The sequence below is a fragment of the Lutjanus erythropterus genome, chromosome 21 (assembly GCF_056507025.1).
Source record: "Lutjanus erythropterus isolate fLutEry1 chromosome 21, fLutEry1.hap2, whole genome shotgun sequence".
NCBI lineage: Eukaryota > Metazoa > Chordata > Actinopteri > Lutjaniformes > Lutjanidae > Lutjanus > Lutjanus erythropterus.
The window spans coordinates 15,741,238-15,761,754 of NC_139337.1; the positions used below are offsets into that span (position 1 = coordinate 15,741,238).

The 20,517-nt window shown below is 38.6% G+C and overlaps 1 protein-coding gene across 1 annotated transcript; it reads left to right on the top strand.

Moving 5' to 3' along the window:
- Positions 1-680: 680 nt before the first annotated feature.
- Positions 681-7,166, top strand: LOC146307449 (uncharacterized). Its single transcript, XM_084710349.1, has 6 exons — positions 681-1,021; positions 3,386-3,433; positions 5,298-5,408; positions 6,151-6,267; positions 6,534-6,614; positions 6,703-7,166. Exons 1-6 carry the CDS (start codon positions 899-901, stop codon positions 6,751-6,753), a joined length of 531 nt encoding a protein of 176 aa, XP_084566475.1. The 5' UTR covers positions 681-898; the 3' UTR covers positions 6,754-7,166.
- The last annotated feature ends 13,351 nt before the right edge of the window (positions 7,167-20,517 follow it).

Consider the following 20,517-nt stretch of genomic DNA (forward strand, 5'->3'; position numbering starts at 1 on the left):
CTTAATTTGAATTTATTTTACACATAGTTTTGCTAAACTCTAATCTCAGATTAAATTAGGCTAATATTTGTTGGTGCAGCTTAAGTCTACGTTTCTTTCTTTCTGTCTTTCTTTCTTTCTTTCTTTCTTGTTTGTTTAGCTTTTTCATTCCCCAATCGATCAAGAGTAGTTTCTCTAACCCATAGCCTAATAGACTCTTCATGAATCTTATCCACATCTGACAATTGTGATTTCATCTCCTCTGCCAGTGTTCAGTCAACAGTAGTCTGCAGGCTGGAAGATGGAGTGACAGTGTTGATAGGTGCTGTATATTCCACTGAGAAGTCTACTGAGGAGTAATTACTGTAATTCTAAAAGGCTCACTGAAGTGTTTGGATCAGCGCAGAACTGTATAAACAGCACAAGGAAAGAGATTCATCTACAGTCAGCCAGCAGACAAATTCACCACATAATGCAGCATTTCTTCGAGACATTACAAGAACCAAACCACCAATTTTTCATTTGTTATGTAGAGAGGGTTGACAACGCAACTTTCCTCTCCCTCTCCCTCTCTCGCCACTCTCTCTGTGCTCTCTCTTATTTACGCACACACACACACTTTGGCAGAGCTACAGTGCAGGCATAAGTGGAAAATGTCCTTCATATACTCCTATTAGGGCAGGGTTAGTGGAGTAGGGGGGAGATTTTTTTAAAGGGGAGGCCCCTCAAGATGTCTGACATGTTTCTGCAGGACCGCAGGCCACTGGCTGGCGCATAGCACAGGCTTGTGGTGGGCTGTTTGTCTGCGTGAAGCTGGCATGGCCTCCCGTTCCCCTGCATCTGTTCCCCATTAGCAGAGCCGAGAGTATAAAGCAGAGAGCTGACAGGGGCTGGGAACACTCGAGTTCCTGCCTGGATCATGGGGTTTACTATCTGGCTGTGTGTGCTCTGCCTGCAGGCGAGCCTGCTGTCACACGCCCTCGACTGCTCAGGAGCAACACAGGGAGAGCTGTGTATCAGCGGACAGACCGCAGACGGACAGGTAAGAGACGCACCTCTAATGGATGTGATAGTTAGGGGATGGACAGTGGTAACCAAGGTGTTCATTAGGTATCAGTCATCAGCTGTGCTGGTGTGACACTGCAGGGGTAAGTGCAGCCTGTTTGAGTCTGTTTAAATGCTGTTTGTCGAAGCAAACTACATAATAACTAACACTCATCTCAAATGAAAGAGAAAAGAATCTGAATTATCAGCGTTTTCAACGTCAAGAAACACTTTATGTAATCCAAGCAGCCATAAAAAATCAATTTGATATTCACTTTAAGAGAATAGTGTGTTTAAATTTGAAAAATTACAATGAACTTGTAAGAAAGTTGAGACATTTATGTCAGAATCTTTGGCAGAAGCCACAAAGCTTAAAAATCTGTCTCTAACTTATCGGCTTCTGTCAACCAACGTTTTTTGGCATAGCTGTAATGAGGATGCACCTCATCAATCAGTATAATTCATGAAAATATGTGACCATTAACAATAAGTGTCTGTTTAAGTAGGCTCATTGTGCCCTTTCTTCAATTTACATTTATTTATTTATGAAGTACTGCTGGGTATTTTGTACTGTGATGATTCATATGATAGCTTACATGCCAGTGGAAGAACAATCCATTCATCACTTTTATTACTGCCATTTTAAGATTTTATCTCTTTAATGTAAAATCATTGTATGTGTTGCTGTGTAAAGTGTGTGTTGTCCCATATGCCAGTGCCAAAAATGTCCATTTTATATGACTTTAGTGGACAGTAAAGTCATCTGAATCTGAATAATCCTTAACATTTTGTACTTTCAGTTCAGGTTGAAATGACTGGTATCATACTGATTTACACTGTTAAAAATCATAAGAATTTACTGTAATCAACTTATCTTTTCTCATTGACTTAATACACAAGTTTTATTTATTTGAGTTAATAAAACTTAAATTTTCCTACTTAGCATTTATTAGATCACTTCAGAACTTACAAACATAAGTTCTTCTAAGTTAAAATCTTATTAAATATTAATAAGATTTTTCTCAAGCACAACTTATCAGTATTATTTGACAAGAAAAACTTTTGATTTGACAAAATTTCTTCCACTTGTCTTTTCAAATTCAGCCAACTTAATTTCTGGGGGCAGCCCAGACACTAACATAAAGTTATATTTAGTTAAGTTTCAGTTATTTTTACATTATAGTTAGTTTTTGCTCAGAGACAGTGTGGTCAGTGTTTACACAGTAGCGCAGGTCAGAGGAAGCCAGTAACTCTGCTGGAATGTAAATTCACTCCTTCCAACGAGGCTGCTGTGACGATAATAGTGGTCAATGTGCTTCAGGATGGCAGGAGACGTGTACAGTCTCAACCCTGACCTGTGGAGACGTATAATTTTTTTTTTTTTTTTTTTTCTAACAGAAACAAACTCTCATTGTAATGGTTTTTGCAGCCACCGCACCAAAAATACACCCTTCTGTGGAACAAAATCTTTCAGCTCCCCCTTTTTGGCTTTTCATGTGGTGGGCGGCTGTTATACTTTAAACTTGTGGTTAGCATTTTTCTGTGGACAGTCCTCATGTTCTGTCCAAAGTAATCGCCCTCATCTGGACAACGGCTTCGACAGCTGCAGGAGAGAGGAGGATTTTCACCCACACATGAAAGGCTTTTCATTGGGAATTCTGTTCCAGTTTGTGCCACATATGTGCTTTTCTGCAGCAGTTATTCGTATTGTAATTACAGCATGTGCAATTTTGAGCTTCATATGTGGTGAGAACTAACTAATACCCAATGAAGCATCTTTTCGGAGGCTACATTTGGTTTAGTTTACTTGTGTTTTGCCTTTTCCCACCAAGGTCACTTGTGTTTATAATGGAGTGGAATACACTGAATGAGTAATTTATGGGACTCTGCTACACATAACAGCAGTAAACAGATGGATTGAGGCAGAATTTGATGGAGGCTCAGATTTGATTAATATCCTAAACACACACAATTACACACACACACACACACACACACACACACACACACACACATACAAAACAACCATAAGATGATAGAATTGCTGCCATGTTTGGTGACTTGGGTTTTAAAGAATTATTTGTTTTGTCAAAACATAAGTTGTGGCATTTAGTTAGACAGGAAATAGTTTGTCTGGCCCAAAGGACCCCATTACTGAATGGTCACATGTCCATAAATAATTAAGAATCCACAAGCTAGTATGCATTAATGGTACTGAAAGCGATGTATTAAATTTTTCTGCTGCTTAAGAATATTCATATTTGTATTTTTTATATATATTTTCTTAATTTCAATCCAGTTTTTTGCTGAAAAAGATAAAAACAGCACTGATTCTTTCTCTTCTCTTCCTTCTCTTCTTCAGTATGATGATCAGAAGCAGCAGAGGGCGCTACCTTTAACTGAAGGACTGGTATGTGCCACCTCCTCCTCCTGTTCTACTCAAGATTCTTGATTTAGTCTGAATGCTTTAGCTCATCTGAGAGAGGGCTCCAGTGCAGAGCAGGTTTAACTCTGAGAAAGTCTGGGGAATTATTACGGAAAGCGTCTAAATTGCAGATTTTAAATGTTTGGCTACCAGGGTTAGGACCTGATTTAGGAAAAAAGGCAATCCAAATGAATAATTCTTAAATCAATGTTCCTATCCTAGCTAAAAAATAGGAAATGTGTATTATAAAAGCATCTTAATTTCCCAAAATATTAACAATAGCTAACATTAGTGTATGCTAAAAGTAGCTAACAGTGGTGCTCTTTCTTTTATCTCCAGAGTAACTGTAAATTTCCCAAAAAGAAAATCTTTGGATTTCTCTATTGATGGTACCAAAACCTCTAACTCTTACTCTAAGAGTTGCTATATCAGTGTTCCCATCCAACTTAGAAAGACTGTATTACACAACCATCCTAACTTAACAAAGCCATAAATAAACTCCCCAAATTGAACCGTTAACCAGAAACTGTTAAGCTCTCCTAACTTTAATTTTTCCACTTGTAGTAGAAGCTAACTTACTGATCAGCAGTAGTGTTTGCTAGCAGTTGCTAACAGTAGCTAATGGTAGTGTTAGCTAACAGTAACTAATGCTATTGTTAACTATGTGTTTAATGCATATATGCCTGCTCTTTTATTGCTTTTAGTTCAAACTGTGGAACACCTTTTAGATTTCGCTACAGATGTTACCAAAAACTAATTCCTCTGTGTTGAAGTCAAGTGTCTATCATTGTTTTTGCTCAATTATGTGCAATGTGGAAGTGAGTATTTAAGATTTTCTAACCTAAGATAGGATGAAGAAAGATAAGACAGGACTCCTAAAGTTGCCATTTGCTTCTGTTATACCAAATTTGGAAAAATCTTAGAATCTTTCCATCTTTCTGTAAGTCATCCCCCAGTTTTTAGTCATCTGAATGGTATAGTGGGCGTAAGATAAGGGGAAAGAAATTATGACACAAGAGAGATGTGGCAGAAACAAACAACAGAGGGAAATGAATAATGACATGATGTAATTGTGACAAAGCTATGTAGCAGTGAAACCACAGAAGCAAAGCAGTTTTTAAAACTGCTGAGGGAACTGGAAACACAGAAGTTACTGAAGTCCCTCAACTAGCAATGTGTGAATCCCTGCAGTGATACTGTATACTATATGCATACTGCAATTATCCCCCAACTGCACAGCAATTGTGCCACAGCGAATTCTTAAATATTCCATAGAGCCCCCCACAATGAAAACTAAAACAGTCATTCAAATGTAGGTCAACAGCAATCACTGTAAGCACTTTAAATGGCCTTGCAAGTGATTGCAAGGCAAATATATTGTCGCTAATGTAGTCGTCTTTGTTTTTATGGAAAAAGAGAAAGAGTGGGAAGTTATTATCCAATACTGGAAATTTTTATTTCCACACTTATATAACTTTGGGGGAAAAGCACTGATGGAGTCAAAGCCCTGTGGCGCTGCTATAAATTCACCACAAAGTCCTAATTGGCAAACTGAAACCTGATGTTTCTCAAAGTGACAGTCCATTTATTCGAAACGATTAGATCAATAACAGCATTTTGTTTGCGCATGGATCAATGAGAAATGCAGGAAATGAAAGGGCCACTCACAATAATAATTTTGCAGTTTCCTACCCTTAATGTTGGAGTTTGACTGCCAATGAAAAAGGCGACTGAAAGTGAGGACAGACTCACTCAGTGTTCAATGCAGTAACCACATAGAGAAAGACATGCAGGAGTTGTTGTTTCACTCTGTGGTTGTGGATGTGGTTGTGACTGTCTTACCTTGCAGGTTTTGTTCAGACGTAAGAGACAGTTGGAGCACAGGGGTCCCACCCACCAGAGCCACTCCAGCGTGCCTGGGGCCGTCTCTGTCAAAGGCTTCCCTAATACTCTCATCCAGGTAAACCACACTTATTAGTCACACAGTGGTGCTCTGAGAGTGAGCAAAGGCCAAATGCGTGGGAGGTGGGGACTGGTTTACAGTGGTGGCTGCTGTTCCTGCCAAAGGTCCAGTGAAGTTTTAGTCATGCTGCATCATCGGAATGTGCTGAAATACAAAAGAGATCCACAGAAAACACATTTTAGTACCATATAAGAACATCTGTTATAATTCTACTGCACTGAGAGGGACACAATCATATGGAAGCCCATTTCCACCAAGACGAAAAAAATTCCATAGTATGTCGTAATAATGAGATAAAAAGTAAATTATGAGATAAAAAGTCTAAATCATGGGGAAAAGGTCATAATTATGAGTTTGAAAATCAAAATTATGAGATAAAACGTCATAATTGTGCGATTAAAAGTTGAAATTAAGATAAAGTTGTAATTTTCAGATAAAAAGTCCTAATTATGAGTTAAAGGTCAAAATTAAGATAAAGTCTTGATTATGATAAAAAGTCATTTAAGTGAAAAAGTCCCATTTATGGCATAAATAGTCACTATTATGAAATGTTAAAAAATCTGAATTTTTATTATAATTATCACTTACCATGGGGAGATTACTTTTTCTTCTATTGGCAGGAAATCAGCTTCTATACAATCATGTAATGTATACAAAAAATTGTTTTACAAAGGCAACCTCAGCAGTACACGTGTGTACAGTATGTATCATACTAATCCTTGTGTCTATGCTTTTTTAGGCTGACAGGTCCAGGCGACACTTGATTCAAGCTGCGAATAAGAAAAAGAACAAGCGTAAATCCCGCGTCGGCTCCTTCTCCCTCCTTAGCAACGACAAGACATCCACCCCCCTACAGGTGAGTCTCCATGGCAACCCCCGAGCAGAGGAAACAGCTGGGGCAAAGAAGCCGGATGTGCAGGCAGAGTTATAAGGCCATCTTACTTGGTTTTATTGGATCACTTTGGTCTATTCACTGCTACAATCTGTTCAAAATGACCTTTTGATATCAGGCAATCACTCAGACGATGTCCTTTCAGTTTCTGCAATGGAAAATTTTTAATGTAATCTCTTTCAAGGTGCTGGGAAAAAAAAACTCTCCTCTGTTTGGGATTTCACTTGCAGGTGATTCGAGCAAGGAGACAGGTGAAGTTGGACCCACCTAAGAGAGGCAACTCAGGTCGTTCTGGGGCCTTCTCTGTCCTGGTGAGTCATTATATAGTGTTTATTCCCCTAAACACTGATGCATTGCTTCTGATGAATGTTTACATGATGTGTTCTGTGTTTTCTCTAGGGAGATCCACAGAATGACGGACAGAACGACAGACCTAAAAGAAGCGTATAGAGGATGAGCGCTGTTTGGCAGAGCCTAACAAAGAGTGTGCACCGTACAAATGTGTTCGCATTTTACCAAAGAAACACGTTAACAAACTGAAGATGGGTGTGAAAATGAAACATCTGGAATAAGAACTTCTGTGTTTATTTGGTTGATGTGTGTAATTACCATTGCTGTTTCAACTGTAAGCTAGCTTACTTTTATCAGCCAGTCTGCACTTACAGATACTTTATATACTATTTTAAGTTTCTAATATATTCCTGCATGTTATAAAATCACAAAAGATCCCGTATTAATATTCCAGTTTGATAATTTTGTTGTAACCTATTTAATCACAGATTCCTTATGAAGATTGGGGGTATATTTTTGCAGAAATATTTCTTGTGTTGTTGTATCAGATTTCAATAAAAGTTTAGTGGAGACATATGGTGTAAAAGTCTGTAAAGCATTTTATGCTCCACTGGAGTCTTCTCTATAAAACTGGATAATAGTTTTATACTCTTTGCTCCATTAAGAAATTGTATAACTGTTTTTGTAGCCACTCAGTCTTTCCCTTTTCCTCTCTTTCCCAGAATAATACAATTTTCCTACACAAGGCTCTGTGAAACTGCCTACAACTGACTCACATAATAAAGTATCATGGGGTTGAAACACCTCTTAAGTCTCCAATTACAGATGACAAGTAGGGTTGGGTACCAAACTTTTACGGCACAGACCAAATTACTTCAATTGCATCTATAAATGCAAGTTAAGTTTCTACAATGCAACGCGGAAGTTGTATATCAATGACAACCAGGAATGCCACCGATTTCTCTGGACTCATGCTCATCTGAGATGGACTGATGGAGAGTGGAAATGTGTGCTGTGGTTCTGACGAGTCCACATTTCAAATTTTTATAAACCGTGGATGTTTAGTCCTCCAAGCTAAAGAGGAAAAGAACCATCCAGATGGTTACCAGCGTAAAGTTCAAATGCCAGCATTTGTGATGGTAAGAGGGTGTGTAAATGCCCACGGCATGGCTACCTGTCACATCTGTGAAGGCTCCATTGATGCTGAAAGGTACATACGGGTTTTGGATTAACATATGCTGACATGCAGACGATGTCTTTGTCAGGGACATCCCTGCTTATTTCAGCAAGACGATGCCAAGTCCATTGCAACATTATAACTTCATGGTAAAAGAGTTTGCATACTAGATTGACCTGCCTGCAGTGCAAACCTGCCCCCCATTGAAACTCTGTGGTGCATTATGAAGCACAAAATATATCACCAGCGATCCTGGACTGTCGAGTGCCTGATGTCATATATCAAGAATGGGAAAGAACTTTGCTTTCAAAATCTTCCAACGTCATACTTGAAATAGTACAATTAAATCAGGGAAAATTCATCTACACTGACTTCATAAAGAAGCAGTTGTAATGATGTCACACAACAATGGCAGCCCCTGTGGAAACAATAATACATACTGACATATAGTAAAACCTGATATGCATGCAAATTTGTTGCGTTACATAGTGCCATAAAAGAAAATATATAGTGGCGTGTGCTACCTCAAACGTTATTTATCTTCCTTTGTGTCATTTAAGCATGAAGGGTGCACTGCTGAGGGTTTAAGTCTACACTGGTCACAGAAATTCATCAATTTGTCAGGGTCAGACATGTTTTTACATGTTCACTTTTGGTGTCATACACCTGTTGGACAGTTGGACATTTCAACTGGGAAATTCTGATCTTTTTTGACCGACATGATTACTGAGCGTTGTTAAAAAAAAAAAAAAAGGCCTTGATGTAACACAGTAGTAAACATGCTTTTGTCCTAACTGCTTTTGGAATGTGCTGTAGGCAAATTCAGAATGAGTGTATATTTACAAAAAACAATAAAGTTTATCAGCTTGAACATTAAATATCTTGTCTTTGTACTGTATTCAATTGAATATAGGTCGAAAAGAATTTGCAAATCATTGCATTTGTTTCCTATTCACATTTTAAACAGCGTCCCAACATGTTTAGAACTGGGGCTATGCTAAATATGTAAATAATATTATAATTTATTGAAAAGAAAAAGAAAAAAGCACACGTTTTCAGAATTCTATGCTTATTGAGAAAATATATTGCAACTATCCACTGATTGTGTTTCAACTGTGCCCAAGGTTCTTCTTCTTCTTCTTCTTTGGATTAGGCAGACTATTTTTTTTTTCTTGATGATCCTTTTGGCAGCTATTTATATTTTTATTTAGCCCCAAACTCTAAAGATATTCCACCAGTTTCAATTGTGGCATAATAAATAAAGTAATTCTCTTTTGCTGAAATGAAATTATACAATTGGCATCAAAAATAGCATTGTTTAGGAGGTGGTATCGAGATCAAGGTACTATAATATTTCTAGTATCAATTTTTATTTAAGTTTTTTGTGATACCCAGCTCTAGACAAGTGTTTCAGGTATTTTGCATGGTTGGCAAAGATGGCAGCAGGATAAACCAGTAGAGAAGCCCTAATCTATTTACATTACAGCAGCCGAAGGCAAATAGTCTGTGCGTGTGTGAGAGAGAGAAAAAAAACTCTAAATGTAGCCCGGACCATCTGTTTCAGGAGTCAAACTTTGTCTATTTAAATATCTTGTGTCATTTTTAATTCATTTGGCCAGAAATGGAAACGCAGTATGGTCTGGACCCAGAAGATTTGTTTGAGTGTTTCTGCAGGACACTGACGTAAATCTGTGTTCAAAATCTGATCTTTGCGGGTTGCTCTGCATCTGGGTCTATGCCTATTTACAGCATATCAGATCAAACAAATCACCTGTGTCACAGCTCTGAGAAAAACAGCACTGTGCATGCTGGGTTTAAAAATAAAAGCAGCTGAAATTATGTCTAAAAATTGAACTCGGGGCCCACCCAAAATGATGCCACCAGAAAATCCAGAGTTATGAGGCAATCTGATGAGGAAAATGAGCCTGTGTAAAACTGTAAGGCAATCTAAGTGAATAGGATGACTCATCCTCCTCATTTACTGATCAAAGCCCTCAGCTCATGACGTAGAGATGTGGTACTCGCAGTCTCATTATTGTGATTTTATATACACAAACAGAGAGAACGGGGAAAAAATAACCAACAACATGTTATTTATAAGCTTGACATTTTCCCCGAAGCACATAATTGATGCTGAATATGTTTCAGCAGCTTGTTTGAGGAGAATATAGACAAGTGTAAGGTCCCGAGCTGCTGGCACAGTCATCAGATAACCTGGATTAGCTGGCTGGGAGCTGTCTTGGTGTTGTCTTGGTGACAAACCACCACAGGACGCCAATGTGATTTCTCAGAAACAGCCATGCTCTGATAAAGACCAAGATATTATTCCCATTTAGGAGCAACAGGAGAGGCACAGCCCTGGCTCACTCCCCTGTCGTCATCTCACACATACAAACACACACTGCTGTGACATCTGCCAGCAGGGTACCACTGATTGACTGCACCCTTGGGCTAATGCATCCTGGGAAACTCCCGGTTGATGACCTGATAGAGCTATTAAGAGTCCAAGTGTCCATATTAGTTATACTCACAAACTGATCCATGCTGAAAATCAGGTTTGGGGGAGATTACTTTAAAAATGTATTTTGGTATAATTACGAATTACGGAAAAAAGTAACCCAATCCAAGTATCACAATATAAAGATCGTTTGATTATTTGGACTTTGTTAAGTACTTAACCCTCAAACTTAAACTAAGCTGACATAAACTTATCCCCACACATCGTCCTGGTCACCAGCATCACCCATTTTTTAGTAGTAGTAGTATTGACAGGTTAGCATGCTAACCAGATTTTCGTGTCGCTAACATCAACAGTTGCTCTGTGTAGATTAGAGGGGTCTGTGTAGCTAATCTTAGCGGCTGCTCTGCCTAGCTAATGTTAGCAGTTGGTCTTTCCTGTGAATGTTTCTTAAAATTAGATGTTGGGTTTTTGGATGATGACAGTATTTTCACAGCTGAAGGCAGAGCTGTTACTGTACTGTGATGTTGTTCCTCTTTTTCCAAAATGACATTGAAATTTCCTCCCAGTGAGTAAGGAATTGACTGTAAGATTAGCTGGTTTCACTGAAACCAAAATAAGCATTGTGAGACTCATGAGATGTTGTGATGTGTGCACACTGCACATGATTGTATACTGTTCTTTTTATTATTATTATTTTTACATTTTAAAATCTGATCAGTTTTACTAATAATAATTTTTATTTTTTTACACATTGTAAATAGAAATCAGCCATATAAACTAATTTCCTCCAGTGATGTAAACACTAAATTAAAGTTAAGTCTTCAATCTGCGGATGTGTCACTGTGTGTGGTCAACACAAAGGGAATCCTTACAGCCTTTTTTTCAGTCATTGCGGTATGGTGTAATGGTGTGTGGCATTGTTTCCGCTCTGGTCTGGGTTCAGTCATCCCCCCGAGAACAAAGCTGATGATAATCACTGTGAGCGAAATAATTTGGAAGCCTTCAATCTATAGGATTGTGGTAGGAAATGGCGCAGGCAGAGTGATATGTCAGAATTTCCCATAAAAGCGCAGTCAGGTTCATATGTAGTTAGTGGCTTACGGTCACAACATCCTCTTCAAGCAGTGGAAACCACGACATAAGTATTAGTTTCTGTTGACAGGAGCATCTCATCCCAAACAACATGCAATGTGGGAAAAGATAGTCACAAACAAGTCGTACGTAAGCAGTGGGGAGCAAGTTTGTTTTTAACGAAGATAGGATCAACTGTATGTCAGGAATTACACTCACTACACATTTTGCAGAACCGCCCAGGCTTGAAAAACTTCATACAAAGTCTTGTTTTTTATTTTCACCCCAGTGTAAATTACTGTGTTTTCTATTTAAAGGATAATTTAAGTTAAGTTTAAGTTTATTACAATCTGGCCTTGTTGTAGCTTTGTGGCCATCACTTGGTGATGAATTGGACACCAAGTTCATTGCTGAAATAAGTGAAAATGGTGACATAGCAAAAAAAACAAAAACAAATCATGTCTGACAAGCAGTCAGAGGATCACACCATAAACAAACTCTTAGACTAACTTTGGCTGGTTCCACATTTCTAAATCACTGGCCACATATCTGTCTTGTTCAGGGATTCAGATATGTCTGCTGCTGTGCCCACAGACATATAAACATAGATATAACATTGGACTTTGGATCATATGTCAACTTCAGCACTATATTGGAAAGAGCAAGACTGACCTGTGAACAAATACATGCAAATAGGAGCTGCTGTTTTTCTGGATAAAAAGCACTATTTGTTTTTTGTTTCCCCTCTTAATATAAGTATGAATGAACATGTTATTTTCCATTCCTGTGTATTTATCTGTTTTCTCTGGGCTCATGGACATAAATTATTATTCATTCATACTTATTGGAACTATGAATAGACATTGAGGGGATGCCAAAACTCACAGACTGCCTCCTAAAGACATTTATGACCTTGTTGCATCTTTGAGGATGCATCTGTACTGTATGATTATAATTGGTGAAATGAAATACAAAGATAATAGAATAGATAATAGAATCATAGCTAAGTAGGTGATAATAAAAAAAAGAACATCAGCTTCCAGCATAGCTAGCTAACTACTTAGCTACATCACTTAAAAACAGCAACAGAAAAATGACAAGCTGTAGAAGCTGCTGCAAGCCAACTTACAGAAATAACTTTTTAACAGAATTTCAACATTTTGGGGACTTCATTTATTTAGGTAACTTAGGGTCTGTTCAAAGGTGACAAAATGTGCCTACGTTAAAGTATTTAACATATTGTATCTTGTTTATTTAGTCTGTACAAAAAAAAAAAAAAACCTTGATCATACATCAGTGTGATAAAAACTAATTAAAATGACAGAAACCATCTTTGGGGGAAAAAAATGTATTTGACATGTACTTTGATGTTAAGGTTTGACCCATGTCCCCTCCATTAACATGGAAGGGGTGGGGTTTACGGCCTACACTGCAGCCAGCCACCAAGGGGCAATTGAAATGTTTTGGCCTCACTTTGGGTAGCTGTCTTGTTAGGATTTGGACCAGTTTCCAAGCAACCAGTCCCAGATCCAGGAAGTTACTGGTTGATAAATTAGCAATCTCATTTTTAACCCTTGTTAAGAAGTGCTTTCCCAAATGCTTATACATTTCTTTGATAAATGTGGTTAACTAAGCTCTTCCCAGCAACCGCTAAAGCAGCTTGCATGTCAACAGTAAATGACATCAGTGGGACTGATATAAACACTCTCTATTAGTGGGTTTGTGTAAAACAGCTGCCTTATTTACAGTCTGTCTGAAAGTCTGACAGGTTGTTTTACAGCCGAGCAATCTACATTGTAATGTACTTTGGACAATACAATGTCATTATAACTTATAGAAATAGTGGCCAAAATTAAATATGAAAGATGAAATGTGAAAAATCATCCCAAATTGCGAAAAAATAGAAATATCCTTTAACTTCATTGCACCAGTCTGTAAAAGTAAAGAAAGTGTTCTAGCAGCTGCAGACTTTCTGATTTCTCTATGATTGACAGTCAAGACAAGGTATTCCCTACTCAGTATTCCTGGAGTGGTTCTCTTCGTCTATTCTCTGTTCCAGCTGACCTCGGACTGTGACCACGCTTTCAGGCTGGATTTGGCTCCTTCTCTTCATCTCCTGCCACATCCCATCAGATCAGATACAGGGCGTTGGCTGTCTTCCCTCACCTCGTGTCGCTCCTCTCTGGCCAGACTTCACCTCCCCCTAAACAGCCTCTCTAACTGCCTGTCAAAACTTCATCGAAACTGGTGTCATAGCGGCCCAGCCTTGTCACATCACTCGGGCCCTAATGAAGAAAAAACACAGAGAAACAGAGATGTATGTGTGTGATATGTGTAAGTCCTCAGTAACAGTGTTGTGATGTCAGCTCAATATATCAGCCTGCTGACCTTTCAGCATGTATGGCAGCACGAGGGTTATTTATGGGCCAGTGCAGAATTCATTGACTTTTCCAGGCTTCTTATTGTAAACAAAGCCTTTGTCTACACATCCAGAGGCAGTCTTCCATCTACATTCCCTTTGTTTGTTACTAAAAGCAAATGTCTACAAACAGCCTCTGACACTGCTGAAATCTCATTTATAAAACAAACTGTGTAGTAACACTCTCTTATAACATCCATAACCTACAGTTTATGTCAAATGTTGATGCTACGGTCATACAGTGTACCTTGTAGCTAGTAATCTACACATCGCCAATATATATAGCCCATTATGATGTTGCTAATGCTTTCCATTCAATACAAGTGACTCATTAGTGTTGCTGTTAAGGAATAATTTAACATTTTTGGACACACCTTTTTGCCTTGGAGGAGAAAACATTAGAAACATGAAACGATATATCATGTCTCTATGCTAAACTTGAAAAAAAGGTAGAATACGAATGTCTGAATTCAACACTGATTCATCTGCATGTTCAATCAATGTGTTGTTGTCAAGGGTGTTGCTAGCTTATGAGTCATAGGTAAGCGTCACAGCGTGTAACGCTTGTGGCTCTTTCTGTCAGAACCTGCCATTATGTTAATGGTTAGCTGATACACCAAAGAGAAAGTCTGTCTTTGCCAAAGAGCTCCAGGCGGCGAATTCCTTTCTTCGTTGAGTACCTGGCAATGAAAATGGGGCGCAACTACTTTCATTACCATGGACACCATGTCCTTGGTAAAGAAAGTACTTGAAATGCACACTCTGTAGGTGTGCTAAACACCAAAGTAATTATCCTCTATCCTGATGAAATATTACCTATTGTGCACGCATACATGTACAGTACAGCAGCATATGTAGGGTGGCAGTTTGAAGATTTGAAAATATGGACACCCTAAGTAAATCCAGGACATATTTAGTTTAGCTTAGCATAAAGACTGAAAGTGGGGTAAAATAAGGTCTTGGCTGAATTGAATATTGAATTATTCTGTTAGTGAAATTATCTACAATCAATTGATGAGGACTGACTGCAGGCTTCTGGGGCCTCAAAGCAGTTACCCACTTTGTTTAAGCTTGACCCCTGTGACGTTTTGAATTCATCTAATGTATTTGAAAGGGGTTTGAAAGTATTTCCTTAGGGAGCAAAGAAATCAAAATCCTCAACAAAACTATTTTTACAAGATGTTTGCATGCCAACAGCAACATGCTGGAGGCTAATGTTGACAGCCCAGGAATCAGGAGTCCCCACCACCATTAGTAATTCACCAGCAATAAATGCCTTTTTGTTTGGAGTGAATATTGCCAGAGAAATCTGAAAATGGATGTTAAAGCCGGGCACTGAGATGAGCATAGCTGAAAGAAAAATGCAGGATTTTGTCAATTCCGTCTCTGGGCAATTCATCTGCGTAGCTCTCCTTGAAGATGATGGATGCCTGCTGAGTCACTGCCACGGGCCAATCTCTGCCCTGCTCAGTACATTAAAGCAGAAAATATTGCTGAGCTTGACCCGCTGCCCACTATACAGGTCCCCAGAAAGCTGATTTATTAAGAAGGGAATTTTCTCAGACAGGGTGAATCAATTTCATAGATACAGATTAGAATAGGATGGCAGAGAGAACCGATGATGAATTGAGAGAGCAGCATTTCTTAAAAATATATTTGAAGGAATAAGGAGCCAACACATCATATATATGGGTGGTAACTAGGCTAAAGAAATCTCTGAATCAATCACAATTCAAAACTGGGTGTAATTCACTTGCATAAACAGGACGACGTATTCAGAGTAAGAAATAAGCTCAGAGTCAGAGAGAAAAAAAGGATGTGAGGCAGGTTTGATTCAGCCTGAGCCAAGTGGGCTGAAACGTGAGTTCTCTCCTGCTCATTCTCCTTTCACTTTCGTTTGACACGAAGGTCGTCGTGGGCTGTGAAGTGGACAGGGCTGTCAGTGGAGAGAGGAGCTGAGAGGGCAGCACAGGGAGTCGCACAGGCAGGGGAGGAATTCAAATCAGTCTGAGGTATTTAAGATGGAGCCAGGAAGTTGAAAACTTCTTGTAAAGGCTGCAAATAACAATTATGTCAGTAACACTTTATTTAAAGGGTATGCATAAGACTGTCATTACGCTGTCATAACCATGTCATGACACCTGTCGTGAATATGAAGTCTTCATGAATGTATATGACTGTTGTCATTAAGTGTCATTTGGTCAATTATATTATTTTTAATGCAAAGTTGAGATTGTTTGAGGTGTCTTTGTTATGAGAAGTTGACATTATCAAGCCACCAAGGTCTCTATTATGACAGCTTGACTTTAATCAAGACAAAACTGTCTTTGTTATGACAGCTTGACATTACCAAGCCAATGTCATTGTCATAACAATTAGACATTATCAAACTTAAAGAGCCTGTTTAGCTTTATGTTTTAACATTGCACTAACTGCAATATGTGGTATTTAAACATTGGCTGTCATGAGAGCGTTATAAGTGTGTCATGATTATTTCCCTTGGCATCAAGTAAAGTGCTATACTTTGGACTTGTCATAAAGATGTCATTAAGTGTTATAAGGCCAGTTTGTTGACAGTAGTAGCAGTACCGAGGTGATTTCACTTAGCTTCACAAAGAGTGGTTAGCTAGTTTATTTGTTGCTAAAGTAGGCTAACCATTGTCTGATGTTATCTGTAGCTTGTGCTAGCTAGTTAGCTCAGTTAGCCGTGGAGCTAGCTGCCTAATTAGCTAACTCACCCGGCAAGAAAACCACGTCTGTGCTGTATTCCCAGTCAAACTGGACATCAACATTTCTGTTTTGGTTGATGTCAAGTTGTCATAACAAAGACATCTGAAATAATGCCAACTTTGCATCAAAGATTACATAATTAACCTAGTGACACTTAATAACAACAGTCATAAACATTGATAAGACTATTTCATGTTAATGAGAGGTGTCATGACAGTGTTATACTGTATGTCTCCTTGGACCTGAGGAACTAGTCAGAAAGGATGGAGGGATGGGCAGACCGGAAAAAGGTAATATGGGCTTGGGAGGTACAAATTGTTGGCTGGAAATTGCCTCCAGCCACCACCTCATTGACTTGGTACCCGTTTGTGAAAATTACAAAGGCTCTAAACTGACACAATTATGTAGTTCAGATGAAAACAAGGGTGGAAAGGAACATTACATTCCTCAGTTACATTCCTCAAGGGCAGCAGAGTAATGGCATCTCCGGGCCAGGAAATATTATGAATAAGTACCAAAGAGGAGCATAACACATTAGGTCATTGTCTCTAAGTCTACTTAAACCACTTCAGGGCCCTTTGGTAAAAAAAATAAGGAGAAAAGTACTTTGAGCTTGTGGTTGGAAAAGAAACCTACTTCCACTTTCCAAACCAGACTCTCATGTAGAAGTCATTTTAAAAGACCAAACAGCACAAAATAACTTCTGATTGCTGGGAGTGATTAAGTCTTGCAAGGTAGCACAGACTGCTGATAGAAATCATCTATGCCTTTTCATTCCTTATCTATCCCTGCGACTGTGACTCTATATCACGTCCTTATCTCTCTATTATCTTGTCAAAAGCTTTGCACGGTGAGTGCATCAAAATAAACGTCAGTCAGCATCACTGATGTATGATAAAGAACAAAATACCAAATATTGTGTGAAGGGAAAGACATAAATGGGTGTGGAAGTTGACAATGGAGATTGCAGGCAAGAAAAAAAATGGCTATTGTGCCCACAGCTCAGAAACTTCTCAAAGTTCAGCTCCAAGTCCTTGGGGTCTGCTGGGTGCCAGCCAGGGCAGAAACATATTAATATTTCATTTGAGGCCAAATCTCACTCTGTACATTATGGAGAGAGAGGGGAATGGCTTGTTGGCCCAGGAGTGTGGTCTCACATTGAATTTTGAAGTCATAAATGGATGTTTCAAAACTGCAGAGCGGGTGGCACTTTAGAGGTCCACAATAAATCATTTGGTCACACGTACTGTAGCTACGCCTGGGCCTCTCTGGATCAAAGAGCTCTCTCAGCATCTCTATACCACGTACAGCTTGAGTGTGAAGTGTAAGAAAGGAAAGGAAAGGAACTTCTGTGTTTGAGAAGTTCTATCTATATATTGCATCATTCATTTTTAATGTCACTGTGAACAGGCTATGTGACAGTTTGACTTTACTTAAATTCTGTAACCCTGGTGTAATAAAAAACTACAACACCAAGATAAACTCTTACAAAACGAAATATATCTGCAAGAATGTCAGAAAGTGATATCAGGTGATATGCACTGAATGTTAAACACCAATAATGGCACTGAATAAACATGAGAAAGCGCACTAAATGCTCTAAATGCTAGAAAAGAATTTGGAAATTGCCTGATGTCAGACAGAATTGTTAACTCATTACACTCAGTCTGACACTGACTCCAGTTCAACTGATTTCTGTAGGGGAGAGGGATTTGATTTTCTCTAGCCAATCACAAGAGACCAATGTGTCTGAATCTACGTCAGCTTGACAGTGCTTGATAACATGTGGCACTCCCTAGATTGATCGCGTTTTGTTTTGTTTTGTTTTTTTGACCAAGAACTTGTCTCGATGCCATGCCAATCAGTCAACTTGGTGAAGTGGGCAGATTCAACGGTTGGACCCAAGCAAGTTTGGAATGATTCCACCATAAAATGCATTTGTACTCTGGTGAGACACTATAGCCGATGATGCCCTTATTTTTAGTTTTTGTTCATGCCCCTCAAAGAGCCAAAGTCCACCACTTATTCTCTAATAAAAATAAGACAACAGTGGTGTTATTTCCATTTAAGCCCCATGCTGACAAGTGGTACCACTGCTGTGGTTTTCAAAGAGAAAAAAAGACGACTCTTATGAGAAGAAAGGACAATGGTACCTTACTGGTTTATCTTTGAGAGCAGCTCAGCAGATTCCTCTTCCCTGCTGTGCCTGATTCTTGTTCTCTGGGCTTACTCGGAGCTGCAGGTAGCTGACAGTCACTCTGTGGTAATGTAACCAAAGCTTACTAGAGACTACCCTCTTGTGGTTATATTCCACGATGCAGGCTCTACAAGGGAGGAAGGACTGATTCATAAAATACTACACTCATCTTGAGTAAAATCCAGATTTAAAAAACTAAAGACTAAAACACTGGAGAGAGATCATCCAAAAGAGTAATATTCATTTTAGACTGTGCCATATCTACACAGTGAAGAGGAACTATTTATTATTCTTATTTGTGCCAAACCAATAAGTGTAAATTTAAGATCTCATATTTAAGAGCAAAGGTTTGAATATGTGAGTGAGAATCTCAAGGTTTTTGCAAAAAGCTCCCAAGGACAACAAATTATTATAACAACATACCTTGAGTGGAACAATCAAATTATAGAGTGGTATTTTCCCCTAAATTTTACACTTAACTTGGCGATTCCGCCTCTGGTTTGTGATGTGTGAGACAGAGTGGCTTATGAAATGAACGAGTGATCTTAACTAAAGTTATACTGACAATTTTGTAAAGATGATATTGTAAATATAACATCAATAACATCCCATAGAGGCTAAATAACAAAAACAAATAGCCACTGTTTCAAAATCAAAGAATACATCTATGAATTTAAATAAACAAACAAATAAATAAATAAATCATTAAATCAGCAGGGGGGCGCTACAGGTGACATTTCTCTGTTTCCCATACATACCTTTGACAACCTACATCACACACGGTTTCGCAAATTTGTGGGGTTTTTTTACTATAAACAAACAGAGATTTGCACTGTTTAAGGCTTGTGCAGAGTCTAGTATCAGGATCATCTGATCTTTGTGAATGTAAACTAATGTTAAGAGTTCTCATCAAAATTATCTCACTGAGACATTTAATTTTACATTGGAAGACTTTGCGTGAAGTACAGGCTTGGAGAAACAACTGTTTTGCAGCTTGCTACTTTCTCCGTCTCTCTCTTTGGTTGTCTGTTCCTTCACTTCCCTGTCGTTTCCTTTCTGTCTGTGGATTGCTATAATGAGGGGAAAACGGAATTGAATTAGTTCTATTTACAACCACAAAAGCAAGCAGGCTAAGAAACTGAACGACGTGGTGTCTTCTGTCTGTCTACAAATCTCCTCAGCTCTGTGTCAGAACCTTGGACAGCCCAGACAGCGTGGCTGCCACGGTGGCACACACAACAAACTGTACTAGCAGCATTGTATTTATTAGTTCAGACAAATGTTCAGAAATTGGAATATGATGTGCAAATAAACACACAACACTGACATATTTTTTCTATCGTGTTTTACAACTCCCCACAGATGTCTCAATGTAGGCTTTCAGGGGATCTCATGTCGTTTTCAGGGGAGCTAATTTCCTCTTAGCCTCCTTGTAATTTCCAACCATAATGAGTAGGATAGTAGGTGTTCCCAGCTAGCATACAAGATTTTATCATGGCTGTAAGATCAAGGAGCTAAAATTACTTGTAACTTAATTCAAATAATTCAAATTGTTACCACAAGCATAGCTGCCTATTTTGCAAAAATACACTTTTGATTTCAACATGTATGATGCCTGACATCCAAAAGAATTTGAACCATATAAGAAAGAAAATCTTACATAATATTGGACACAGTTCTGATCACAGACTTTGGAGGAGCAATAAAATAAATCCATAAAATCATTTTAAACTGAATATTTTGTATCAAATCATTGTTTTGTTTTTGTTTTTTTGATAAGTAACCATGTAATAAAAGCAGGAAAATGTCCAGTGAGCAGCTCTTTATTATGACATAAACCCCCTCAGGATGATTCAAGACCCCTCCAC

Excerpts from the sequence above, each read along its gene's own strand:
- LOC146307449 (XM_084710349.1), top strand. The coding sequence starts at position 899 with ATGGGGTTTACTATCTGGCTGTGTGTGCTCTGCCTGCAGGCGAGCCTG. Across the intron at positions 6,268-6,533 it reads AGACATCCACCCCCCTACAG|GTGATTCGAGCAAGGAGACA; the intron begins GTGAGTCTCCAT and ends TTTCACTTGCAG. Across the intron at positions 6,615-6,702 it reads CTGGGGCCTTCTCTGTCCTG|GGAGATCCACAGAATGACGG; the intron begins GTGAGTCATTAT and ends TGTTTTCTCTAG.